This window comes from Arvicanthis niloticus, chromosome 1 (assembly GCF_011762505.2).
Source record: "Arvicanthis niloticus isolate mArvNil1 chromosome 1, mArvNil1.pat.X, whole genome shotgun sequence".
Lineage (NCBI taxonomy): Eukaryota > Metazoa > Chordata > Mammalia > Rodentia > Muridae > Arvicanthis > Arvicanthis niloticus.
In genome coordinates this window covers 87318384-87345407 of record NC_047658.1, presented here as the reverse complement: position 1 = coordinate 87345407, position 27024 = coordinate 87318384, and the positions used below count along the sequence as shown (strand labels likewise).

Genomic DNA, 27024 nt, shown 5'->3' with positions numbered 1-27024 from the left:
AAAATAAGGTTGTGTTTCTAAAGAAAACAAGAAAGACACACATCAAAGTTATTTTTAGGTGGCACTGTTATGGGTGATTGAACATTTTCTATCATTGACCTCTGAACAGGGAGAAAGATAAAAGAAACACATTTGCTGTACTTGGGCGGAAGGAACCCCTGCAAAGCCAGGCTCAGTCTGCTTCTTTATCCTTACAGGCTGACCAAAGTGGTTCGCAGAAGCCTTATTGATCTTGGCCGAGCTATCAAAGGGCAAGTCTTAATGTCCTCAGAGCTGGAGGAAGTCTTCAATAGTATGATCGTGGGTAAAGTGCCAGCCATGTGGGCGGCCAAGTCCTACCCATCACTGAAGCCCTTAGGGGGCTACGTGGCTGACCTATTGGCTCGCCTGACCTTCTTCCAGGTACCTGGGAGTCTGGGTAATTGGATGCCTGGTAGCTCACTCAGGTGGTGTAGACATTGTGAGACAGCAGAAGAGAAGTTGGGGAGGAGGGTTGGCAGCTGTGTAGCATCCTGGCTGATTATTTGGGAGTGGCCTTTTCAGACTTGGGTCAGCAGGGAAGGGAGAGACTTTTCAAAGTCTGGAGAGAAATTAATCTATAGAGGCAGGAGTAAAAACTAAAAAAATGTCACAACGTGGAGGTCTATGGCACATACTTGGCCAATAGATATACTTAGTAAGGCTGTGTAGTAATGTGAACATTTTTGAGCTGATATATAGACACTGGGTATTTTACATATAGGGCTTGAGTTCCAGCTCTACGGTAGAGTACTTGCTTAGCATTTGTCAGGTCTAAATTCAATCTCTAGCCTGAGAAAAATAAAAATTAAGCAAGGAAACAAACAAATAACTTAGACAGGGAAGGTGAGATAAATCTAGTTGTTTGTCCAGCGACACCAGCTACCATCCCCAGCAAGTAATGTACCTCCGTCTGTGCATGGCCACTCTTGCTGGGGTTAGTTGCTGTTGCTCAGGACAGAGGAGACATATATTGCCCTGCTCCAGTCCTTACCATTCCCTATTATGTTCCCAATTCAGTACTGCACCCATGCTTAAAGTAGAAGTAGGTTTTTTTTTTTTTTTTTTTTTTTTTTAATTCATTTCAAAAATAGGAAAGTACAAGTTAAACCAAGAGGACCCTTTTCATGAAGAAAAATGAAGAAGCAGAGTATCGTATCTTTTGGTTCTTTTAAGACTAATTTCATTGGGCTGGAGAGATGGCTCAGTGATTAAGAGCACCAGGTGCTCTTCCAGGGGATTGAGATTTAAATCTCAGCACTCACATGGTGGCTGACAACTGTTACTCCAGACCCAGGGAATCTGACACCATCTTCTGGCCTCAAGCATGAATCACATATGTGGTGGTGCACAGACAGATATAAATGTAGGCAAAGCACTCATACACATGAAATTTTGCTGAGTAGTGGTGGCTTATGGCTTTAGTCCCAGAATTAAGGAGGCATAGGCAGGCAGATCTCTGAGTTCAAGGCCGGCCTGGTTTACAGAGCAAGTTCTATGACAGCCAGGGCTACACAGGGAAACCCTGTCTTGTAAAAAAATAAATTTATGTGTATGTGTGTACGTGTGTTTACCTGTTATGCACATGTGTGTGCTAGTTCCAGAATACAGAAGTTGAATCCCTGGAGATAGTTATAAGCTGCCTGACATGGGTGTTAGGAATTAAATTCTGGTCCTCCGCAAGGGCATCAGTGCTGTTAATCACTGAGCCATGTCTCCATGCTCACTTTCGCTTAACCTATCATTGATGCATTGTAGATTCTCAATTTTGACTTCTATGGATCTATAGGAATGGATCAACAAAGGCCCCCCTGTGGTCTTTTGGATCTCTGGATTCTACTTCACACAGTCCTTTTTGACGGGAGTTTCTCAGAATTATGCCAGGAAATACACCATCCCCATTGACCACATTGGATTTGAATTTGAGGTAGGGATCTTGTGGGTTGGGACAGCCCAGGGAATCAATCTAAGAAAATGGTATTGCTCATTTCCTTCTAAATACAAATATTTGGTTGTGTGGAGCAACAAATGTTTCTAAAGTGGAACATGTAAGGATTTTAGCATAGTGCAGGGTGGCTCCGAAGCTATTCTTGACATAATCACAGCGCTGCTCCCAAGCCCTTGTTTCTGAGCATAGAAGAAGGAATTTGGTGCCAGCAAGATGACTCAGCAGATAAAGAGGCTTGCATGCAAGCCTGGTAACCTGAGTTTGATCCCTGGGGTCCACATGAACGTGAGAAGAGAGAACAGACTCTTCAAGGTTAATCTTTAATATTCTCTCTCTCTCTCTCTCTCTCTCTCTCTCTCTCTCTCTCTCTCTGTCTCTCTCTCTCTCTCTCTGTCTCTGTCTCTGTCTCTGTCTCTCTCTCTCTCTCTCTCTCTCTCTCTCACACACAAGTAAATATGTATTTAATAAGTTAATCTTTGCAGAGAAAAAGTCTGTCACCATCATGGCAAGAAAAATGAAAGCATTTCCCCTACCCCCTGTTTATTCTGCATCTTCACTTGGAAGAATGCTTTAGATGGTCCTTAGAAATGGAAAATATTACAATTAGAATGATGTTAAATGGGGTTTGTAAGCCTCTGGTCCATTATAGTCTCTACTACTTCCTACAGACCTTACACTGTCTTCTGCTCTACAGGGAGGAGTCCAAGATGATCACCTCTCTATCTAAACTCTGTCATCCAGAAGCTGTTGTAGTTTCATTGCTTGTGCTATGACAAAATACCCTGAGCTGAGTAGCTTATTGGAGAAATTGTCTCACAATTCCTGGTCCATCATGGTAGGAAAGTCAAGGCAGGAACGTAAAGCAGTGGTTCTCAACCTTCCTAATGCTGTGACCCTTTTTAATACAGTTCCTCATGTTGTGGTGACCTCCGACCATAAAATTATTTTCATTGCTACTTAACTGTAATTTTGCTACTGTTATGAGTTGCAAGGTAAATATGTGGTTTCTGATGGTCTTAGACGACCTCTGTGAATGGGTAGTTTGACCTACAGGTTGAGCACTGCTGACTTAAGGCATCAGCAGAGAGAAGCACATGGATCCTTGCCTGCATGTTAGTACTTGACTCCTTCTCTAGTCTTATACAGTCCAGGGTCCAGCTCATGAAAAGCTGCTGTCCACGTTTAGTGGCCTTCCCACCTCAATTAAGACAAGTTTCTCACAGATGTGCCCACAGGCCAGCCCAGCATAGACAACCCCTCACTGAGGCATGGTTAACATTTAGAACTAACCAGCACACCAGCTCACTTTTCAGGCATTCTCTGAGCTGGTTCTTTAGTCAGGACAAGTCTTTAAAGCACAGAAACTGGTTTTTAAAAAAGGAAATAAAAAATTTATTCTTCTGGTTAACCTCTCACCCCAGAACTGTTTCATTAGCCCACCTCTGATTCAGAATCTGACTCTTCATTTCCTAGATTCAGGTCCCAAAGGGGAGAAGCAATTATGTAAGGTCACTAAGCTACATTCAGTGTAGCCTCCTGACTCCTCCTTTATTGAATTCTCTGTGTCCGCCATATGTAAGAGCGGGAAGCTGTCTAGGAACCAGACTTGGCTCACATCTGATAAGACTTATCATGAAAGCTGACTTGGCAGCCAGGTCGTTCTTATTAGTACCATGTGTAAGGAAACTAGCTTATTATGAAACTCATAGCTTTCCACTCTTTCAGGTAACAGCAAAAGAAACAACAATGGAGAGTAGCCCAGAAGATGGGGCTTACATCAAAGGACTTTTCCTTGAGGGTGCCCGTTGGGACAGGACAACCTTGCAGATTGGAGAATCTCTCCCCAAAATCCTCTATGACCCATTGCCCATCATTTGGCTGAAACCTGGAGAGAGTGCATCATTCCTGCATCAGGAGATTTACGTGTGTCCAGTGTATAAGACAAGTGCTCGGAGAGGCACCCTCTCTACCACTGGTCACTCTACTAACTACGTCCTGTCCATTGAGCTTCCAACAGACATGCCCCAAAAGCACTGGATAAACCGAGGTGTGGCCTCACTGTGTCAGCTGGATAACTGATGGCAGGTGTCACAAAACCGAGAGTAAATGGTGTCAATTATTACAATGTAGCTTTTTATTTCTTGAGTTATACAGTAGGAAAGGTGACAGTGATCTAAAAATTACATCGATAGATCCAGATGTTTCACAGCAGCCCTGTAAAGGTTATTATCATTAATGTTATCATTTCATGGTTGCAGAAATCATGAGAAGGTAGGCAATGCTCCCAAATCAGATAGCTACTAAATTGAAACACAGTGTGACTCTCCACCTAGATTTGTTGTCATTTGGCATAAGCTCATTTGAAGTTATTTTCTTTACCTTGGGTTTTGCTGTAACTGTCACAGAATTTCAGCCACTTCTTTCCCTGACTGACCCACCTGTGTAGGCATCACAGCCCCCATTAGAGATCGAGAAGGGCTTGATTTTTTTTAAAGTTCTTGGTATATTTTATTAAGACATTTTTGTGTGTATGTGTCTGAGTGTGAGTATGTGAGTACAGGTACCCAAAAAGGTTGGAAGAGGGTATTAAATCCCTGGAAATGGGCTGGAGAGATGGCTTGGTGGTTAAGAACACTGACTGCTCTTCCAGAGGTCCTGAGTTCAATTCCCAGCAACCACATAGTGGCTCACAACCATTTGTAATGGGATCTGGTGTCCTCTTCTGGTGTGTCTGAAGACAGGGACAGTGTACTCACATAAGTAAAATAAATCCCTGGAAATAGAGTTACAAATAGTTGTGAGCTGCCATGTGGATGTTGGGAACTGAACCCACGTTCTCTGCAGGAGTGACAAACACGCTTAACCACTGAACTATCTCTCCAGCTTTTACTTATATGTTAAAAGCAAATCTTACAAACTTGGGCGGTAAGGATTATCACTTCTACCTTACTGGTACTGATTAGGTTCCAGGCAGTCAGAGGTAGAAGTTCAGCTGCTGCTTGATGTCAAGGATTGAGTCTATGACCTTAAGCACTCCATTGAGCTACATTCCCACATCAGCTTCCAGCCCTTCTCTGTCAGTCACATGAATGGGCTAACTTCTCTCGTCTCTCCTTCCTGGAGAAATGTGTGCCTATTGTGCAAAGGGTTCGTGCCCAGGCATTTGGCCAATTTGTTTACTCCCATGTGCTGGGAATGATAGTCTTCCCAACCTGGTGGCTCAGGGACATGGCTTGCCTGAGAGTAGCCCAGAGCTTATACTGCCAGGTGGAAGTTCTCTGGCTCTTGAATACATGTATCTCTTACTACCATGTGCTGCCTGCTGGCCAAGGACTTGGCTGTTCTGATGTAGACTCTTGGGAGAGGTTGTAATTCCAGGCACATGAATGTGTCCAAGGAATTTTCATCTCTTGTTTCTCTCCAGAGCATCCAGAGTGAGACAAGAACATCAGGTGCCTGAGGTATTCTTCCCCAGTTCTCTTATGTAGCTCTTGGGATCTAAGTGGCTTTATTTGGGATATTCAGAGTGGAGCAGAAATGGGTTGTTTGAGTCTTAATGTGTATGGTCTGGCTTTTCTACCTCTTCACTAAAAACAAATGCCTTGATTCAAGACCTGTGACTATTCCTGAATGTGGCAAGCCTCAGATCAAAATAAAGCTATTCCAGAAAACTTTGGTTTCAATTTCATCATGGTGTCAACCAAACTGAGATGAACAAACTATCCAAGTGCCCAGAAAGAGTAAGTGCATGGTAACAGAGACAATAAGGAAGTACACTTTTACTCAAAGTAGGTCACTAAAGGTTTTTTTTTTTTTTTTTTTTAATTTTCTTTTAAAGAAGGAAACCTCCTTTGTCCCAATGTGTGGATCAATTAGAAAGCACTAATAGGATGACTGAATCGTTCCAAATAAGATCAGTCATGTGAGATAGAGAGACAGGATCCAACCCTGTAACTCTTGGATGGTAGGTCAGTCATATTGCAGGCTGTAGAAGAGCTGGCACAAGGGGGCTGCTAAGAGAGCAAATGAATTTGAATTACAGTTATCTAACTCCAGCTTCATTCAACACTGAAAAGCTGAGAAAGGCAAGGACTCCTCATTCCTCCAGGGTCAAGGGACAAAATGTTTTTGTGTGATGGATTACATTTTTGAAATTTAAAGTATTTCCTCCAGTTTGAAAACAAAGATTGCCCTAAATTTGAGGTCACTTTCAGTTGGGGTCAATATGGTAATGCTGTTTCCTCCTGGGAAAAGGAATATGTCCTTCCGAAATCATGGTGAGTTAGAGGCTAAAGTCCTGGGCAAAGATGGTCAGAGCTTAACTTGACAAGAAACAGCAAGCTCTGCTATAAATAGCTCAGCAGATGACATCAGGCAAACCTGGTGTATTAGCCAGGGTTCTCTAGACAGAACTGAAAGAATGAATCTCTCTCTCTCTCTCTCTCTCTCTCTCTCTCTCTCTCTCTCACACACACACACACACACACACACACACACACACACACACACACACACACACACACGGGATTTATTAGAGGGGATTACAGGCTGTGAGCCAGCTAGTCCAGCAATGGCTGTCTTCAAATGGAAGGTGTGAGAATCCAGTAATTGTTCAGTCCATGAAGCTGGATGTCTCAGCTAGTCTTCAGGATATGTCAGAATCCCAAAGAAGTAGAATCTAATGCCAGTGAGGGCAAGCAGGCAAAGAACAAAGGCTTCCTTCTTCCATGTCCTTTATATAAGCCATAACTAGAAGGTGTGATACAGATTAATAGTGTATCTTCCTACCTCAAAAGGTATATCTTCCAACTTTAAATGATTTACGAAAAATCCCTCACAGGTACCCGGATGCTTGGGTTTTGGTTAATTCTAGGTGTGGTCAAGTTGACACCATAAATGACCATCAGACCTGATCACCAAGCTAGTCCTCATCTCAGGCAGCAAACAAGACCCTGAAAACCTCTAGGGATGCCTGAAGCCACATGTCATAGGTGAAGAACAATTTTGGAGGTCTGAAGGTATTTTTTTCTTCTAATCAAGAAGGCTATATTGCCTGGTTTACATTCAAACTGAGTTGGCACACCACCCTCAAAAGTAAACTGTCCTCTTTGTTAGGAAACTTCATCATGAGACTTCAGATACACCGGTTTGGAAAGTTTTCTCAGTTTCTCCTGGGTTTGAAGTCCCCGGCCTCGTCGTGGGGTGAGACCCATTGGAGGCAGATGGATCTGAGTGAGAATAATGACACAAAGAATCATTAATATTAGTGACGCTTATATTCACTGAGGACTTACTGTTTCTAAGTGCTAAAACTACCACAGACTCATTACTGTTTATATATCTGCATTCATTGATCTATCCTTATGATAACCTCCTAAGCCATTTTAAAATAATTTTTATAGATGAAAAAAAAATGGAAGCTCAGAGAAACTAAATACCAGCTTGTTCAAAGTCACACACTAAGTGGTGGAATGGGACCTGAAGCCAGAATCTGGTCTAGAGCTTGCACCCATCTATTCCACTGTGCCTAGACACAAGAAAAAAACTATTTACAGATCCATTCAGCAAAATGGGCACCTAAAGAAGGAAAAAGAGAAAAGGTGCTTGGGTGCACGATGAGCCAACTCAAATGCCTGCTGAGGTAGAAGATGCTTACAGTATGGCTCTCATGGCTAATTTTATGAGTAAATCTGATTGACTTTCATTAAGAATCATTTCTGGGGGTATGTGTGAGGGTATCTGGAGATAAGAGCAGTATATGAATTAGTAGATTCAACAGACTGCCCTCTCCAATGTGGAGAGACATCCTCCAAACTAGTAGGGCTTGAAAAGAAAAAAGGCAAAGGATGAATCCACTTCTTTTGCTTCTTGCTCACCTTATTTGAGCTAAGACATATCATTTTTTCTACCTCCACTCTAGTTTTTTATCATCAGCCCCCCTGATTCTTAGGCCTCCCAGTTCTGACTGAATTATGTCACTAGCTTTTTCCTAGGTCTTCAGCCTCCATAATTGTGTGATCTGTCCACCTCTATCCATCCATCTATCTATCCATCTATCCATCCATCCATCCACCCACCCTCCCACCCACCCATCCATGCATCCATCAGTCTATATCTTCTGATCAGTAGGTAATAAAAACAATATACCTAGAATTCCGTGTGTGTGTGTGTGTGTGTGTGTGTGTGTGTGTGTGTGTGTGTAAAACTAATATTACCAGGTAATTAAATAGAACTGATGAAATATCAAAGTAACTGCTTTTTTAAGTCAAAGAGTTGAAAACTGGTCATTTGAAAATTACATTGGAGCCGGGCGGTGGTGGTGCACGCCTTTAATCCCAGCACTTGGGAGGCAGAGGCAGGCAGATTTCTGAGTTCGAGGCCAGCCTGGTCTACAGAGTGAGTTCCAGGACAGCCAGGGCTACACAGAGAAACCCTGTCTTGGAAAAAAAACAAAAAACAAAAAAACCAAAAACAAAACAAAAAAAAAAAAAAAAAAGAAAATTACATTGGTTTCTTCCAAAAGGCGAGAATTTTTGATAATTTTCACTTTCTACTTTCTGTAATCTTTTAATACCTGAACTTTACTTTTTCAGTATCTAAAATGCTTTCCTTTTATACTAAAGAAAATAAAAGCATTTCTATAAAAATGGGTGAAGGCACAAAGAGAAGCTTTCTAAATAGGAGTTGCTTTCCCCTTTCAGCTGTGGGAAGCTGTACCAGAAGAGAGCGGGCACTATATCAGTGTATATAATGATATATTGATATATATAATGATATTGTGATGGGGTAGTGGCATGCAAGGACAACTTACTTCCAAAATGCTTCCCACTGTGGTTCTTGCTCCTCAGTATTAGCCCTCATGGTACATAGCCTTAAACATACCTGCATTGACAAGGGTTAAGTGCCCATACTTACAGGTCTTGGATAAGGAATCTGGTAATGCAGTCCAATCTCAATCCTGGCTGTGCATTCAACTATACATTGTTTAATCAGGTCTGGGTCTGTGAGCTATTTAAGGGGAAATAAGTGAGGCATTTAGTATCTTTCTAATAGCATATAAAATGTAATGTAGACTTTCTTAAGCTTTTTAGTTCACTAGCCAGGAAACTCAATATTGATAAAGGTCTTTCCTATCTTCCAGTTACCTTCTTATGAACCCCTCCACAGTTAGTCTATGAATATATAAACCTAAATGCAGAGAATTAGTCTTTTAAAAACATTTCTCATTTTATTTATTATTTTGTGTGTATAGTGCAGGGAGTGTACACATGCCATTAAACACATACTGTGGTGCTTGCATGGTGTCGATGACAACTTCGTGGAGTTGTTTTTCTCATTTTGTCTGTCTTTGAGTGCTAGGGATGGGACTCAGTTCATCAGGCTGTGCACTAAATACCTTTACCCAACGCACCATCCCACTGGCCCAGGCTTTTTCTTTTTTATCTTTATAAGTCTTGCTTTTTCATTAACACAATTTCAAACTCTTTTGGTATTCAGACATCAGGAGCTACTCTTCCTGAAAACTTTCAAAAATTCAACATCAGGCTTTATTATAATTTAACCACTGTATTATTTATGAGCATTTTGGTTATTTCCAGCCTTTCCCAAAGATAAACAATTCTGCTACAGACCTTTATGCGATTTTTTTCTCACATGCCAATGTATCTAAGAGATGAATTCTTAGAGCAGAGAATGCTAACACAAAGGGCTATACAGGTTCATGTTTTCACAGTATTCCCAAGTTACCTTCTGGAGTTTACACCAATTCATGTCTCCATCACTAATCTGCAAGCCTGCATCCCCTCCAACACCAAATGAGAGAGCCATTTCACACCCTCTCCACACTGACTCTCTTAAGCACTGGTTCTCAAGCTTTCTAATGCTGTGACCCTTTAATACAGTTCCTCATGTTGTGGTGACCCCCCCACCATAAAATAATTTTTGTTGCTACTTCATAACTAATTTTGCTACTGTTATGAATTGTAACATAAATATCTGTGTTTTCCCATGGTCTTAAGTGATGCCTGTGAAAAGGTCATTTGATCCCCAAAAGTGGTCATGACCCACAGGCTGAGAACCATTGCTCCAAAGGAATCTGGCTTTTCAGCAACGGGAAGATACTGGAGAATGGTTTACCTCATATTTTAAACTATAAATTGCCCTGCTAATTAGTAAGGGGCAAAAAAGAGTTTTGAAATCCCAAATCACTCAAATTTTGGTGATGTATTTTTGAGTAAAAGAATGAAATGTTTATTTTTGGAAAAAAAGAAACATACACACACACACACACACACACACACACACATACACACACACACACACACACACACACACAGGCCAAATCAGGGAGAGAAACTTTCATTCAGAGGATGTAATAAAAACAACCAAACAACAACCAACCAACCAACCAATCAAAAAAAAAAAAAAAAAAAAAAAAAAAAAAAAAAAAAAAAAAAAAAAAAACTCAGCACATGGATCTTCTATCCATTTGTGGCTTCAAAGTAATTCGAGAATGCATCAGCTTTAGATGACAACCAAATTGAAGTCTTGGCCCACGTGGTTTGAAAATTCCAAGGGAGTTCTTGTCCCCTGGTGCTTCTTGGAGTTCCAGGAACAGCAGCACAGAGAACTCAGCTGAGTCCCTTAGGGCAGAGGCTCAACTCCCTGACCTCTGCAGCCTCAGAAGCTACCCTGCTGCTATCAACATTGGGAGTGGATTCTTGTGTTGTCATTGGCAATACAATAATAATATATACTATTATATAATAATTATATAATAACTATAATTATTATTAATAATATCATTAATTAATAAATTGGGTTATAATAAACTGTTTATGTCTACATCAGGAACTCCGGGGAAAGAAAAAGCCTCCTGACAATGATATTGCTAAGGGGGCTGGGGCTTCTTGAACTCCAGCACTCCAACTATCATCTATATACCTTGGGCTAGAGTTCTCCAAATTCAGCTATTCACAGGATGCTGCATGATTTTGTGACATGCACACATCACCTTCTGTCTCATCCTTGGCCAATCTAGGTCAAGGCTCAAAAATGATTCTGAAATAAATGAAAAGCTAGTCTTGAATAGTTCTCAGACAATGCTCGGGTTTACTGGGTATATGCCATAGCTAGGGACATACTCATGGCCCTGACCCATGGGGTCATATCTCTGTCTTCAGCTACCAAAGATACCATCTGAACAGAACACCTCTTAAATACCAAAAAGGCACAGAAAAGCCAGATGGGTGACACATGCCTATAATCTCGTTCAAACTCAAAAAGACCTGTTGTATTTGTGAATTCACTGTACCTGTGTTTGCCTGCATAAGACCCATACCAGATCAAGCCAGGCCACATTCCAGCACAGGCAAGAGAGACAGTCCTTCGGCCCCACCCCTAGCTGAGGAGTGTGAGTCAGTTCTCTTTAAGGGTATGGCCCCTGGTAGGTCAAACATGCTCAGGTGGACAGCTCCACGCCCACAGTACATGGGCAGCACAAACTGGACTTGGTGTTTTATTTTTAAAAAAAGTTTAAAAGAGGGCATGAAGTTGAGGTAGATAGGGTGAGTCTGGGGAAAGTTAAGGGGTAAATATTGTAAAAATATATTGTGGACATGTATGAAAAACTTTAAAGGTTGGGTGTGATGGCACATATACATTTTTAATCCCATCACTTAAAACAGGCTGGCGGCTCTTGAGTCACAGGACAGCCATGGCTATACACAGCCACTGTATTGAAAACAAATATTTAATGAAAATACATTTAAAAAAAAAAAACCCAGAATCAAACACAATGAAGTGTGGAGGCTTTGGGGTTTTGAGATGATGCGAGTTTTTCTTGATTTTAATTCCTCTATGTTTTAACCTAACATATCTGTGAGAGACTGTATTTTTATTTTTATTTATTTTTATATCCAAATTGTCTGGTCTAGTGTTCAGCACACAGGATACTTTAATAAGGCAGAGGCAGGGGGAATCTATGTGAGTTGGAGGCTAGCCTAGTCTACATAACAAGTTCTAGAATAGCCAGGGCTAAATAGACCCTGTTCAAAAAAAAAAAAAAAAAAAAAAAAAAAAAAAAAAAAAAAAAAAAAAAAAAAAAAAAAAAGACAGAAAACCCCCCAAACAAACAAAAAAAACAAAAGAATAACAAAAACAAAATAACCAAATCCAGGTATTCAGATGTGGCCGCAACAGAGGCTGCCCTTTAGCTGGCATGGAAGTAGTGTTAAGTGCTGTAGAGAAACAGCCAGCAAGACACAGGCTACAGGAGAGAGAAGCAGTGATGCTAAACTGGAAGACATCAAGCAAATGTGGGCAAAGATGAGTCAGGTACTGACAGTCACCTTTCATCCTAGTGCCAGGCAGTTCTCCCAAGGGAAAGCTAGCCATCGCTGCATGCTTTGTCAGGATGAATCAAAACTGCCTGCTGTCCAGGTGTGAGGTTCTGCTAAACTAGCTAGTAGAAGCCTTGGCTTTTGCAGTATCACTCTGTTGGCCAAGGAGCTCATCACTAAGTTATGGGAGGAGCCCTGTGCCTTTTTCTACATTATAAAATGGGTTTATAACCAAAAGGCTTTGATTGCTTTATGAATTGAGAAAAAGCATTTTACTTTATACCACGCCTGGGAGTGGCTGGTCATCAGGAAATGAGGAACTACTCTTCCTGGCATGATTTCTGTCACTTGGCTCACAGGGTCTTCTGAGGATGCTGAGCCATTTACTGGCTGGACAGACCTGGTTGATCCAAAAGAGGGAAACTCGGGTTGGGCTTGACTTTCTAGTATTGGCTAATCTGGCAAGCCTAGCCAAAGCTGTATTCTGGGCCCTTCCTGGCTTTGGGAGTTGGATGGGTCTTCTTCAGTTAAGGTAGGAAAGAAATGAATAAACACCACACGAAGATTCTCTGTTCCTTGCCATGTCCAGATGGGGCCTACTTACATTTTTGTTTTTCTGGAACAGGGTTCTGGCTTCCTTTAGTATGTACTGTTTTTCTTCGATGGTGTCTTCCATCTGCCCTGATGCTGCCTGCCATTTCCTTGCAAGCCTGAAAATGCTTCGGTAGAGGCAGAGGACTTCTTTTCGGGTTGCTGCTGTCATCTTCAGATGCACCAGAGTAAGAGGAAGAAAATCCACATAAAGATGCAGTTTGACAGTAGGCAGTCAGGCAGATATACAGTTTTGAATCAGGATTTTTAATTAGTCTAGAAATAACTGCTCCTGTTTAACAGATCTGTGGGCAGAGTAGAAACATCAGTGAGATAACTCTTTCACTCTCTCCTCCCATCTTCTTAGTTTGTTTTTTTTTTTTTTCTTTTTTTTTTTTTTTTTTAAAGTCAAGGTTTCTCTGTGTAGCCTTGGCTATCCTAGAACTAGTTCTATAGACCAAGCAGGTCTTGAACTCATAAAGATCTGCCTGCCTCTGCCTCCTGAGTATTGGGATTAAAGGCACTTGCCACTTCCACCCAGCCCATCCTCTTGATTTTTTTTTTTTTTTTTTTTTTTTTTTTTTTTTTTTTTTTTTTTTTTTGAGTTTTGAGACAAGGTTTCTTTGTGTGGCTTTGGCTGTCCTGGAACTCACTCTGTAGACCAGGCTGGCACATGTGGATCTCTCACAGAGATCCACATGTCTCTGCCTCCCAAGTGCTGGGATTAAAGGCAATACCTCTGCCTGCTTTCTTCTTGATTTTTGAGACGAGAGTCTTGCAAGTTAGTCCTGTCTGGCCGAGAAGCCATACTTAGCCCAGACTGGCTCACAGTCCATCCTGCTTCAGCCTCCTGAGTCCGAGGATTATAGACCTTAACTGGCAGTAATTTGCTGTTTGCTATGAGTTCCTTTTTGCAAATATGGCAAGACCAAATTTACATTATTTTTTAAAAACCATACCAACTAGAATACCTCAGAAATGATTTTAGTTCTTGTTCTGGTAAATGTACATGGTTGATCTGAATCCTAGAAGGCATCCTTGAGTTTGTTTTGTGAGACAGGGTCTCACTGTATGACCCTGGGTAATCCACAACTTGTTTTTTTTGTTGTTGTTTGTTTTGTTTTGTTTTGTTTTTAGAGGATGGAGTCTCACATAAACCAGACCGGCTTTTAAGTTGATCCATTTCTACCAACCAAGTAGAGAGTATTTATTACACAGCACTGACCAGCAGTAGGCACTCTAAAATGAGGGTTTGGAGATGTCAGCTTTTATGCTACTTTAAGACTAGGTAAGAGGGCTGGGTCTGGTAGCACAGGCCTCCCAGCACTCAGAAGGCTGAGGCAGGAAGATCATGAGTTCCAATGAACTTGAGATACATCTTTAAAAACAGTGGCATTTCATGCTTTTGAAATCTTAAAGTGGCAGTTACTGTTTTTGAAACCATGGTCATCATACAAATCAAATAGAAGCAGTCTCAAGGCTCAGCTTTACCCAGAGGCTGTAAGGTTGCAATTTCTCTTAGTTTAGAAAACATTTCTCAAAACTACCTTCTTGACCAATAAGAATGGTACAGCTGGCCAGGCAGTGGAAGCACATGTCTTTAATCCCAGCACTTGGGAGGCAGAGGCAGGCGGATTTCTGAGTTTGAGGCCGGCCTGGTCTACAAAGTGAGTTCCAGGACAACCAGAGCTATACAGAGAAACCATGTCTTGAAAAAAAAAAAAAAAAAAAAAAAAAAAAACCAACAGTACAACTGAGTATCTTTCTCAGAAGAGCTTCTAACCCTTCTCACTTTTTCTAGGAAATACCACTAGTGGGTATGGTCAAATGAGAACTGACCTAAGTACATAACGTCAGGCAGTGTCTTTCTGTAAATTCTTGTTGCTTCTATTTTAATGAAATATTTCAGAAACACACAAAAAAAGAGAATAACATAATACCTACATATAATAAGGTTCGAAGAACAAGTTATGGAAACACTTGATGCCCCTGTTGGACCCCTTCCAAAGCAATCGTCTTGGGGGTGGGGCGGGCAGTAGCTCACTATTTACTCTTGGCTGGCCTAGAATCTATAGACCAGGCTGGCCTTGAAATCCCAAAGAACTGCCTCCCTCTGCTTCCAGGGTGTTAAGATTGAGGGTCTGTACCACCATGCACATTGTCTTTTCCTCTCTGGTTGAAGATGCCACCATTCTGACTGTTGTTTATCATTGTCATAAATCCTTTACATTTGTTATACAAGATAGTTTTACAAACTTAGAACTTCATATAGGTTCTACAAGATATATTTTTGTGTCCACTGAATTTGCAATTCACATTGTCACACTGAGCTCTAGTTCTGACATCACTGCTGCAGGTCATTCCATTCTACAGCGGTCCCACTGCATTTGTCACAATTGTCTATTCTGTTGATGGACATTTTATAACTTGTGCAAAACTTCAGTCTAATTCTCTCTCTCTCTCTCTCTCTCTCTATATATATATATATAATATTTATAATATATAATATATATAGACATACACATAGGAATATGTATATATAATATACATAATATATGTATGTATGTATGTGTATATTACATATATATACATACATATATGTATATACATACATATATATGTATATATATATGTAATATATATACATACATATATATTATATATATACATATTCCTATGTGTAAAACTTGAGAGAAAGTACAAAGAAAGGGGGTGCCGGGTAGTCCTTAGAATTCTTAGTCAGATTTAGAATAATGCTGCCTAGACAAGAGGACAGGCTGGAAGACAGATCTGGTGAGTAAGCAGCAGAGTCAGGCACATCCATGAACACAGGAGTCCTGAGGTTTTAATTTTTTTTCAAACAGGTTTATCAAGATTGGGAAGGAGGCTGAAGGCTGCCATTTAAGAACACAATCCATTTCTAACTCCCTTCCTGGGAATGGAATGCTTTAGGATAGTCCTTAGTTTATGAGAATCCCAGTTGCTAAAGAATGATGGGAATAGGAGGGGTTTGTATATCTACATAAATATATAGAAATTCCATCAAGGAAGTCACCTTATATATAATTTGTTCTGTGAAGCTGTGCCCCTCTTATTTACCCCCGACCATGGTAACTTTTCTTGAGAACTAAGGAGTGAGTGAACCAATTTGATGAAAAGATTGAAATCACTGCTTCCCCCATCTAGAGCTTAAAGGGTTAAAGTTATACACAACAGCATCCACATTGCTTCCTAGCAACAGTGCTTAAAAGGCATTTATAAAAACCAAGTGAGCACACTGTAGGCAAGACAGACCCAGATGAGACAATGGTATTTTTCCTGGTAAGGAAACAGGTTTCTGAGTTTCAGGCTCTTCCTAAAACTCCATGTGAGTCAGTTCCTGTGAGGAGCAGTGGCATCAACTAAGGACTGTTTCACTTCCCTGTCACCAACAGATGAAACCTCCTTGACTTTCAGATACCAGCAGAGGAAAGCAAAGGTCAAACATATTCAAAACCTAGCAAATTTCTCAAAGCCTGACTTGGTTCTCTCTTACCACTTTAAGAACTCTGATCATAAGCTATAACATGACACACAAGACCTACAATTAGGTTACTCAAGGTAATGAGTACTAACAATTGACACTTAATAAGACTACTTTGAAAATACTTTAATTAGTGTATATCTTGAAAAAGTAATCCAGAAAGGGAGATAGGTGATGATTCTCCAACATCAGGTGACCCAGAAAATCCAAGTCACAAAGACTTGTGAAAAGACTTGAGAAAAGTCAAAAGCTATCTTCACTTTTGTACACGAATAGGTATAGTCTGTTACATCTAAGTCTTAGAAGAAAAGTTAAGAAGAGAGAAAAATGCATCTTTTGATGTTTTCTTACTGGGTTTCTTTCCATTCTTTGGGAGGAAACTATGATCTTCTTGACTTTGGGATGCACACCCATATTTTTCCCTCTTCACTAATTTTCATTTTAGTTTATTTTCTAAGACAAGGTCTCACTATAGGTAAGCCAGGCTGGCATCAGATTCACAGAGATCCACCTACCTCTGTTTCCTAAGCTCTAAGATTAAAGGTACGTGCCACAACACCTGACCTGATTTGTTGGGGTTTTTTTCCTTTTTTTTTTTTTTTTAACTGGATATTTTAGTTACATTTCAGATATTATCCCCTTTCTTCATTTCCCCACCCACCCACCCAGAAACCCCCTATTCCATCCCCCCTTCTCCTGCTTCTATGAGGATGTACCCCCATTCACCCACCTACTCCCACCTCCCTGCCCTTGAATTCCCCTAGACTGGGGCATCCAGCCTTCACGGAACCAAGTACCTCCTCTCCCACCTATGCTGGACAAGGCCATCCTCCCCTACATATACAACTGGAGCCATGGTATAGCAAGCTTGAGACCTGAATACTGAATTAGTCACCCATAAAAATTTTTAAAAAGTGCTTTTTTGAATTTTCTTTTTGATCTTAGAAAGCAACTCATTTACTAAAGTTGACATTTCCTGAAGGTCTTCTTATCCAAGGATTTAAGTGGCTTCAAACCAACATTATTCTTGGGATTAATGCAACACAGGCAGCCTTTATCCTTATTTACAGTTGGTCAAGAGCAGATCTTATACAGTAGTGAAGTCTGCTGTGAGTTCCCTTTAGGCAACATATGGAATAGTCACTGTTCAGAAATCAGAACGTTAATCCAAAATGGTCTTGAAGTCCATTCTTAAGGAATCTTCAAAGTTCTATGGCATTTATTTTGGATCAACACTATTTGAAATATTTGTTCCTTTTTTATCTCTTTAACCAAATCCCAGGATGAATAAAGAAAACACAAGTGTGATGGAAGGAATTGTAGCTGGGAGGTATCTTCTCTTTTAAAGGTTGTACTGCCTACATAAGCAGAGTACTAAGATGAAACTTACTATTAAGAGCATATTTTATAATAGTCTGGCACATTTTGCTGCTAGTATGTTTTGCCCTCTGGTCCTCAGCTGGGAGAGGTCCCCAATGCAGATATCTCAAAATTTGATTGTGGAGGTGATGCTAGATATACAGTACTCATATTTATTAGTAGTCATTACTTTAATGTATACTGGAATGACCCATCAACCCGTGATACTGATTTTGGTGTGATGTAGGGTTGGCTATGAATAAATGTATTCAGAAAATTTCTAAGCAGTGTATGATGCCCATACCTGTAATCCTGGCACTCAGAAGGCTAAAGCAGAAGGGACTGCCACAAGTCTGGGGCTAACCTGATCTACAAAGTGAATACCAGGTCAGCCAAAGGTACATAGCAAGACACTGTTTCACTGTCAAGCCTATGCCTGTCTTGGCTGACCCTTCTACTCAGAATGCTTCTTTTCTACGTGTCATCTCTCCTACTAAAAGAGATACCTATACACCATCAAATTTTCCCAGAGCACTGTCTCCCCAGGGCCGAGCACAAGCCACTTATTGCTGTTTTGCAGTTATTTTGCATCTTTTTCTTCTAGATTTTTCTGCCTAACTTTCCTGCAGAAACTTTGTCCTATTCATTACAGTAACAACAACAACAACAACAACAACAACAACAACAACAACAACAACATTTGCCTTGAATTTACCATGAACTTCAAACTCTGCAAGGTTCTTTACATATAACTATAAACAGCGATTCAGTAGGCAGGTACTGCTTCTATTTTCATTTTACAGAGGGACCTGATGTAAAGAAAGATTAAGAAGTATGTCCAAAGTCACAATGCTAGAAATAGGCAGAGCTGGTATTCAAATCCTACAATCTGGAGTCAGAGCCCAAGTTGTTAGCACCTAATTATATTGCTTGATCTCAATAAATGTTGTTTAATATCTGTTGCATGCTTTAAAGACCTTAATCATTAGAACAAAGGAAGTGAAATAATTCCACTAAAAGAAGCCATATAATTCTATTCTCTTTCCATACAAAGAGCCATGAAAGTGAGTATTTTGCACCTTGGTATGCCTTATAAAATCCTCACCTGCCCTTCTTCAAAAAGCATTTTATATACAAGGACACTTAAAGGAGGTTGTACACCTGGTTGGAATGCTCTGTACTTTCAGTTCTCTGTGGTAACCCCTCTGACTTCCAGAGGAGCTAACATCAGAGCGAGATGAGGTAGAGACTCAACACACTGTTACACCCTGCAGGCTTTAAGTCCCCTCTGCCAAGCATCCCATAGATTGATACCCTCATCATTTATTGGACATGCCTACCACATCCAAGACCATGAAGGTGTGGGGATATTTTACCTTCTAGTACCAGAGGCAGACAACATACAAGAAAATCAAAGAATTTCACATAATCATGTATTCTGAATGAAACAAACAGAAATGGGAGATAACTGGGGGATTAGGATATCTGGCTGGAGTTCTGAATGGCAATGAAGGAAACTAATAATGGAAAGTTAAGAAGAGTGTGATACAGGGAAGAAGGCAGCAGGAGCAAAGCTCTGGGACAGGCCAAGAGCAGAGTGAATGCAAGTAAGGACCTGTCAAAGAAGCCATGGGTCAACGCAGTGATGGTAATATTTGGAAAGCTCACTGAAGCATGACCATTTAAGAAAAAAAATTATATATATGCATATTGAGTAGTGCTGGTGCATGCCCTTAATCCCAGCACTTAGGAGGCAGAGCCAGTCAGATCCCTGTGAGTTTGAGGTCAGCCTGGTCTACAAATCAAGTCTAAGAGAGTCAGTGTATGCATGCGTGCACCCAAGTGTACATATGTGCACAACATGAGTACAGAAGCCCAAGGAGGTCTGACAAGGAATTGGGTCCCCAGAAATGAAGTTAGAGATGGTTGTGAGTCACCATGTGGGTGCTGGGAACCAAACTTGGCTTCTTTACAAGAGCAATAACTGCTTTTAACCCCTTAGCCATTTCTCCAGTTCCCATTTAGGAGTTTAAAAGATAATTCACTTTCCACAGATGAAGTTTATAGAAGCATGACTCTGGTCTCAAGAATGTCAAAATTCCAACTGCTGGACTCTCTTGAGGCTTTGCTTTCTCCTCAACAAAAATTTATGCAGCATAAACAGGAGAAAGGACAGAAGGAGGTGGGGGGGGGGGAGGAATCCATTCCATTCCCTTTAAGGAAGACCTGACACTGGGATATTATTCCTCCTTGTCATAGCTTCCTACAGTCAAAATTTCCCTCTTAAGTACTCCATAATTTGGGGTAGGGATGGGGAAGGCTGTAAAATCATCCAGACAAAAATCAGTCTTGCTGCTCTGTCTTTTTAGATATGACACCCTTCTTGCCTTGAGAAGTCCTCAAATCACATAACCAGAATAGCCTTTCTTCGCCCACCTATTGCTTTCTCTATCCCTTAGCCTTCTATGGGAACATCTTTCTAGTGCAGGGACTATGGCAGTGTCCCTAGCATCTCTACCTTACCCCTATTTATCATACTCTAATTTTCTTTTTTAAGTTTTAAAGGTTGACTTTACTACATTTTATTGTGTATGTATGTATGTATCATGTCAATGTGTGCAACTAAAGGTCAGAGGACAGCTTGTGGGAATCAGTTCTTTCCTACTACGTATATCCTAGGAATGGAACTCAGGCTGTCAGTTTTGACATCTGAAGCCTTAAAACACTGATATATCTTGCTGACTAATTTTCTATCTAACTGGGTCCTGCTTTTTTCATTGTTTGAGAATGTATTGGGAGAAGCAGTAAAGGTAAGAGGACCAGATGGAGTCACATTCCTTCTAGGCCTGATACATAACTGGGGCATGAAAAACTTTTGTTAGAAGAATACATTTAAACACACAGAATGACCATCAGTAATATTCAATCTTGTCTGAGATATCCATCATTGCTTTTGGAGAAGAGTTCCCAATTAATGTCCAAGAGCTTGGCAGGTAAGAGCACTTGCTGTACAAGCCTGACAATCCTGTTTGATCCCTGGAACTCCTTTCAAAGTAAAAGGAGAGAACTGACACCTAATGACATCCTAATGATATTAATAACTGTCTAATGACATCCACACATGTGCTACTGCATACTTATTAGTATTATACATACTAATAAGTGGATTTTTTTTTTTTTTTTTGCTTTTTGAGACAGGCTGTCCCGGAACTCACTCTGTAGACCAGGCTGTCTTTGAACTTAGAAATCTACCTGCCTCTGCCTCCAAGTGCTGGGATATAAGGAGTATGCCAACACCATCCAGCTAATAAGTGAATTTTAACAAAAGATTCCAGGGCACTGAAAACAACTCTGTGCTGTTTTGGGGAGACTTATGGTTCAAGGAGAGCTCTTTAAGACTCACACCTATGCTACAACCCTTACTTCTTTTAGGGCCAGTAATGGTTTTGTCCACTAGCTAGAAAGGCCCTATTTCTGGGAAGATTAGAATTAATGGAATGGAAAACTTATTTTTGTTTTTTTCTCTTGAAAACTAATCATTTTGGGGACTAAGGTACATTGTATCTAGTGATCTAATTTTAAAATTAACCCAGAAAACTATAATTTAATGTACTTGTCATTCGGGGAAATGAAATGCTGGTTTATTTTGAGACAGGATCTATTATTATGTAGTTCTAGCTGTTCTGGAACTTGCTATGTAGGCCAGGATAGCCTCAAACTCAGAGATTCTCCTGCATCTGCCTGCCTCCAAAGTGTTGGGATCAAAGGCATATGATACCATTCCCAGCCTTGAAATGGTTTTGATAATGCACAAATAATCACATTTACTGGGTTCAGCCTGTATATCAGTTTCTCAGAGTAGAGAGTTTCTTCTTTGGCAGCCCTAGGGACTGCACAAGCAAGGCACACACTTCAATACTGAACACTATCCCCCAATGGTCCTTTTACTTTTCATTTTGAGATAGGGTCTCACCAAATTGCTCAAAGTGGCTTTGAACTTGCTTGATTATCCAAGAAGGGCCTTAAACTTCTGATCCTCAAGAGCAGCTGGGACTATAGATTTGTACCGTGAAGCTTTAGTCCTGATTCAGGTTCTTCAAAGGTAATATGCAACCACAGAACACTTTTCAGAGTTGTAGGGATTATTCATGAGGTATTTTATTAAAATGCTGAGCACTAGGAAGTAGAGGTGTATATTACCTGAAAAGGAGGAAATAAGAATATTGAGGCCCCCCCCCCCTTTTTTTAATCTATAGTTAGCTTTGTCTGCAGAGAATGGAAAAGTATGTAGCTTGTTGGTGAGGTTGCTGCTTTGTGGTAGTAATGGATTTTCCTAAAGCTATTTCCCTCTGATCATTAATAATCCCTGTACAGTACGGGGCTATTGTTCTTCAGTATAAGTAAATAACCCTGCTGGAGACACTGCTTATCTTCAGACCACAATGTGTATTTCTTACTGGAAATGTTAACTCAGGTGCCAGCATTATAGGCACGACAAAGCTCTCCTTCCTATGTCTCTTCTTTTATCTCTAACTCTTTACCATTGTGCTCTTCTCTCCGAGAGCTATTCTAGTCCCTGCTTTTTGTCAAGATACTGGCTGGTACACTGAATGATTTTACTGTCACGACAACTGAACAATCTTCAAGTGAAACTGCCCTACAGATTCCTGGTCCTCTAGCTTCTATTACACACACACACACACACACACACACACACACACACACACACACACACACAAACACACACACGACTGTTTCCTGTCCTAGATTTTTTTTTTTTTTTTTTTTGGTTATTAGAATTTGAAGAGGGAAGCAATACCACAGTTGTGCAATTCTCAGGATATACTCATTCAGTATGTTTCACACCACAATTATTCTATGAAACAGCATGTAGTTTATGCCAAAGAGATGGACCCAGGAAAAGATGTAAATGAGACTTTTATCAAATGGAAAATAAAGTTAGGTCAGATTCTGAAACAAAAGAAGTCATCAGAACAAAGGGGAAATCCAAAATACCAATACCAGAAAGATTTCTGAAGTAACTAACTATTCAAAGGAAAGTAAGAGGAGGCAAACACGCATCCTAAACACATATGTTCCTTGACTTGCAGACAGTGCTAGGTCTTGATAGTCACTAGACTAAGAACATCTTAAATGGAAAATGCATTTAACACAGCTAATTCATTCAATGTCACAGCTTAGCAACCAAGCATACTCTAAAGTCTTGGTTCTATTTATTTGTTTGTCTTTTGAGACAGGGTCTCACTATTTAACTTTGGTGGTCCTGAAACTTCAAATACAACTTATTAGAAATCCTCTTGCCTCTAGGATTAAAGGTATGTGCTACCACACCCACAAAAGTTGGCTGACTGGGAGTGGCAGCTGCTGACAAACATTGTGACTATTTACAGCTCAGGAAAAGATTAAAATTCAAAGTACAATTTCTAGTGAATTATCATTTTCATATCATTGAAAAGTGGAAATTATTTTCATGTTGGGAACCATTAGTGTATCATAGCAGCAATGGAGCACACATCAAGATTAAATGCAGACATGAGATCGATCCAACATTGCAAGAGAGGTAGTATATCAATCAGTCAATGTATTCAAGACAGAAATTCTAAGTGTAAATCAATTTATAGTTCCTTAATTCAAAATAAATGGATATATTATTCCTCACCAGAATGCTATTGTTTATTGAGACAAAGTTTTATTCTAGAATCCTGACTGGACTGGAACTCAATTGGTAGACATGCCTGGCCTCAAAATTGTGATGATCCTCTTGCCTTGGTGTCCTGAATTATGGGCATATGCCAGCATATTTTAAGAAACAAAAGCAAAGGTTAGCCAGAGGTGTTCAAAACCAGTTATCCAAAGTCAGCTGTGTGACAGATATAAGGGAACAAGGCAATGGTAGAGATCCATGATTCTCTAGTAAGAATCTTCAACCCTTCAGAGCAAGTAGGAAAGTCAGGGAGCCCACACTCTAACTTAAATTCCTCCTTTGTGACATCTAAGAAACTAGATTAGAAAATTGCAAAAAGTCTCAGGTGGACACCGGGTGTGTCCCGCCACACCCTCAATCCCAGCACTTGGGAGTTCAAGGCCAGTATTCCACAGAGCAAATTCTAGGACAGCCATGGCTAGGAAGAGAAACACTTTTGTCTCAGAAGAATAAAAACAAACAAGGCTTTGGTGACAACACTGGACACAGCTGGAGATCTCTTACTTTTGACTCTATAGCCAACATTTGAAAGACAACAGCATTCTGCCTCAAGGACCATGTTTTCAGAACTTTCACCAAGGACTCCCTAGTTACCAAATAAGAAACTTTATTTGTAGGGCCCAGCAGCTCCTCACTAGACTGTCCCAAGAGCAGAAACAATGACTGTCAGGCATTACTTGTGCAGAATGACTGGCACTAGAGTCCTTAAATTCTTTCAGTGTTTCAACTCAACACTGAACAAAAAATGTTACGGTAGAACTCTTCTGTCTGATCTACCCAACAGGGTAAAGACCACATGCAGCTACTGAACATCTGGAAAATGTGTCTAAGGAACTGTTATTTAAACTTAGTCACTGTGTTAAGTAGCTACATACAGACAGCATAGTTCTCAGGTCAATTACAAATCAAATGTCAGCTTGGGAGTGGGTAAGAGGGGAGATGCTTATGGTCTACTTGAGGCATAAGCCACACATAAAGGATATGCAACTATTCAGTTTCAGCTGTGGAGAAATTCTAGGAACCTCCGACTGGTGTTGCCAGACTGTCCGATTTTCCTAATGAAGCCAAAAATCTGGATTCTGATGTTCAATTTTTAAAAACTGGCAAGCAGATTCTAAGAAAGAAGAATTTAAATCATACTGCGGGCTGAACAATATGCTTGCAGGCATTATCTGTCTTGCCAGCTTGCAACTTTTAATCTAGGCCAACCCTATCAGCTCGAAGAATAGGACCTTTTCCAAGGCCACCCTGCAGATCCAAGAATGAAACCCAGCCTTTCAGATATCCTTTCCATTGAGATTTACTATAATGTTAGTGGCATCTGCAGTAGCAGGGACAAAATTCCCTTTGTAAGAATTCCAAGGCTGAGCTGGGTGTGGTGGTTCACGCCTTTAATTCTAGCACTCTAGAGGGGGAAGCAGAGACAGGTGGATCTCTTGAGTTTGAGGCCAGTCTGGTCTACAACCAGGGCTATGAAGAGAAAGAAAACACATGCACAAACACACAAACTAAACCAACCAACCAACCAACCAAACAAACAAACAAACAAAAGAATTCCAGCCGGGCGATGATAGTGCACGCCTTTAATCCCAGCACTTGGGAGGCAGAGGCAGGCAGATTTCTGAGTTTGAGGCCAGCCTCGTCTACAGAGTGAGTTCCAGGACAGCCAGGGCTACACAGAGAAACCCTGTCTTGAAAAAAAACAAAACAAAACAAAACAAAACAAAACAAAAAAACAAACAAACCCCAAAAAAGAATTCCAGAGCTGGTATCTTATAAAGTGTTCCTATCCAGATACAACAAAATAATTGGACCCTATGAGCACAAACATGTAAACCAACATTAATCAAAGAAATCAGGCAATGCACACAAATTGCTTATGTACAAATCCAAAAGCACTGACAGCTGGGGGAGCAGGAAGAGATTTGAGTGAGGCCTTCAAGAGATGACTCTCACTGATTGTGAAGGTGGATCCTATTGTTTAAAGACATTAAGGGGGGGGGGGTGTCCTTATTTTTAAGGTGTTATTCTTGTTGAGCTTCCTTCCTATTGGCTTCTACCTTTCTGAGCTGTCTCTAAATGTGAGGAATCTAAAGGGGTTGGGAACTTTCCTCATTCACTACCTATTCCAAGTTCTAGGAATAAACCCTACATTTATTATCTCCACCCAACTTGTCTACCTCATTTCTGGACATCTTCGGACATATGTTCCAGAGAGCTCAGGATATTCCTTTCCAAACTGTTTCCTCTAGGGAGACATCTTTGGTTTCATATTCTCCCACACATTTCGTATCTAATTCAGCAGTCCAGAATACTCAGGCTCCTAAATATATTATGAATCAATTCTCTTAATTTCCATGTTTCCAACACCACCATTACATCCCATGGCCTTAGCAACCTTCTTTTATCCAGCAGCAAATTTTAAAAAATCTAAGTAAGGTCTGGTCACTAATTACACTTTGGGAAATAATACAAAAGCCAAACCCTTGATATTTCTGCAACTCTAAGACTTGATTTCATTTCTGCCTTTTGTTCAAACCTTTACCCATACTTCCACACAGCAGTTCTTTCCTCCTCCCATTTTTTTTTTTCCTCCTAAGCCTGGAAGAGGCCTTCTCACCATGCCATTCAGTCTCTGGGGCAGCTGCTATCCTCTGCACTCATTTACTTATTAATGAAAAGTTGAGGAACAAGACTTCCTTCATTTTGTCATTTGCTCATCTTGGTAATGAAACTAGCCTTCATCGTCACCTGAAGTCTGATTCCTACATCCGGGACCGTTTGGGTGGCCTTTCTCAAGGCGGACATCTCTCCAGCCTCCTAGAACTGCCCCTGTGGCCTTCCATTTACAATGGGAAAGTCTTAAGGGTCCCAAGCAGGATCTCGCCCACGTGCCAGTTCCCTTAGGCAGGTCTCCCGAGGCCAGCAGCGATGACACCAAGCCGCCCTCGCGAGGCTGGGGTCACACAGGCGCGTCTCCTAGCAACCCCACACCGGCATCTCATCCCTGTCCCAGGGAAGCCAACCCCTTTCCCCAGTACCCCGCGACTGGAGCCGGCATCTCCATCCTTACACTCAGCGTCACTCCTGCCTTTCCCCACCCACGAGAGCCGGCTGGGAAAAGGCGGTGCCAGGAGCTCTGCCGAGCCCTGGCCACACCGGGCTCTATCCAGCAGGTCCGGCAGGCCAGGCCGGGCCAAACCACCAGGCGGACCGCTGTGGAAGCATGAGGTCCAGGTTAGAGGTCGTTTCAAACCTGAAACTTCCAGATTTAGCCAACTCCCCGCCGCACTCAACAAATGAGCTAACCTCCCTCTCCTCCAGCTTTCCCTTTCACCCTTTCGTTATCCCCTTCCCCCATTTCTAGTCAAAAAATGGCCTGGCCCAGGTTCTAGCCCACCCTCTGCCGCTCCCCGCCTTGCCCTTACTTGGAGACGGCTTCGGACGTCCTCGCGTACGTCGTGACGTCACCCTCCTCGTTCCTGTCCCCGCCCCTCTCCCATTCTCTCCCTCCTAGAGC

At 41.0% G+C, this 27024-nt stretch overlaps 3 protein-coding genes across 10 annotated transcripts in view; 2 read left to right on the top strand and 1 right to left on the bottom strand.

Annotated features, from left to right (window-relative positions):
• Dnah3 (dynein axonemal heavy chain 3) overlaps positions 1 to 4523 on the top strand; it is a 161497-nt gene extending 156974 nt beyond the window's left edge. For both annotated transcript variants that reach the window (XM_076941759.1, XM_076941761.1), the window contains 3 exons: positions 198 to 402; positions 1808 to 1945; positions 3692 to 4523. In XM_076941759.1, coding sequence (XP_076797874.1) covers positions 198 to 402; positions 1808 to 1945; positions 3692 to 4045 — 697 coding nt within the window. In that variant the 3' untranslated portion in view covers positions 4046 to 4523. The remainder of the gene's footprint in view (positions 1 to 197; positions 403 to 1807; positions 1946 to 3691) is intronic.
• On the bottom strand, positions 4079 to 27017 carry Lyrm1 (LYR motif containing 1). Of its 7 annotated transcripts, none has more exons than XM_076941829.1 (4): positions 26933 to 27017; positions 12911 to 13202; positions 8882 to 8974; positions 4079 to 7194 (listed from the first exon to the last, which is right to left on the bottom strand). In XM_076941829.1, exons 2-4 carry the CDS (start codon positions 13067 to 13069, stop codon positions 7078 to 7080), a joined length of 369 nt encoding a protein of 122 aa, XP_076797944.1. In that variant the 5' UTR covers positions 13070 to 13202; positions 26933 to 27017; the 3' UTR covers positions 4079 to 7077. The 7 variants fall into 7 exon arrangements, with proteins under 7 accessions (XP_076797944.1, XP_076797963.1, XP_034376013.1 ...); XM_076941848.1 differs by having other exon boundaries at positions 12911 to 13069; positions 26933 to 26965; XM_034520122.2 differs by lacking the exon at positions 26933 to 27017 and adding an exon at positions 26578 to 26693 and having other exon boundaries at positions 12911 to 13069.
• Positions 26604 to 27024, top strand: part of Dcun1d3 (defective in cullin neddylation 1 domain containing 3) — a 42347-nt gene continuing 41926 nt past the window's right edge. Inside the window, exon 1 of the mRNA XM_076941820.1 lies at positions 26604 to 26741. The gene's annotated coding sequence lies outside the window, so the exon portion shown is untranslated. The remainder of the gene's footprint in view (positions 26742 to 27024) is intronic.

Bases quoted from the DNA above. Each gene is read 5' to 3' on its own strand.
- Lyrm1 (XM_076941829.1), bottom strand. From the start codon at position 13,069: ATGACAGCAGCAACCCGAAAAGAAGTCCTCTGCCTCTACCGAAGCATT. The intron at 8,975-12,910 runs GTAAGTAGGCCC...CCCCTTAAATAG, and splicing joins TGTTCCAGAAAAACAAAAAT to CTCACAGACCCAGACCTGAT. The intron at 7,195-8,881 runs GTAAGTATGGGC...ATTCTCACTCAG, and splicing joins AGATTCCTTATCCAAGACCT to ATCCATCTGCCTCCAATGGG.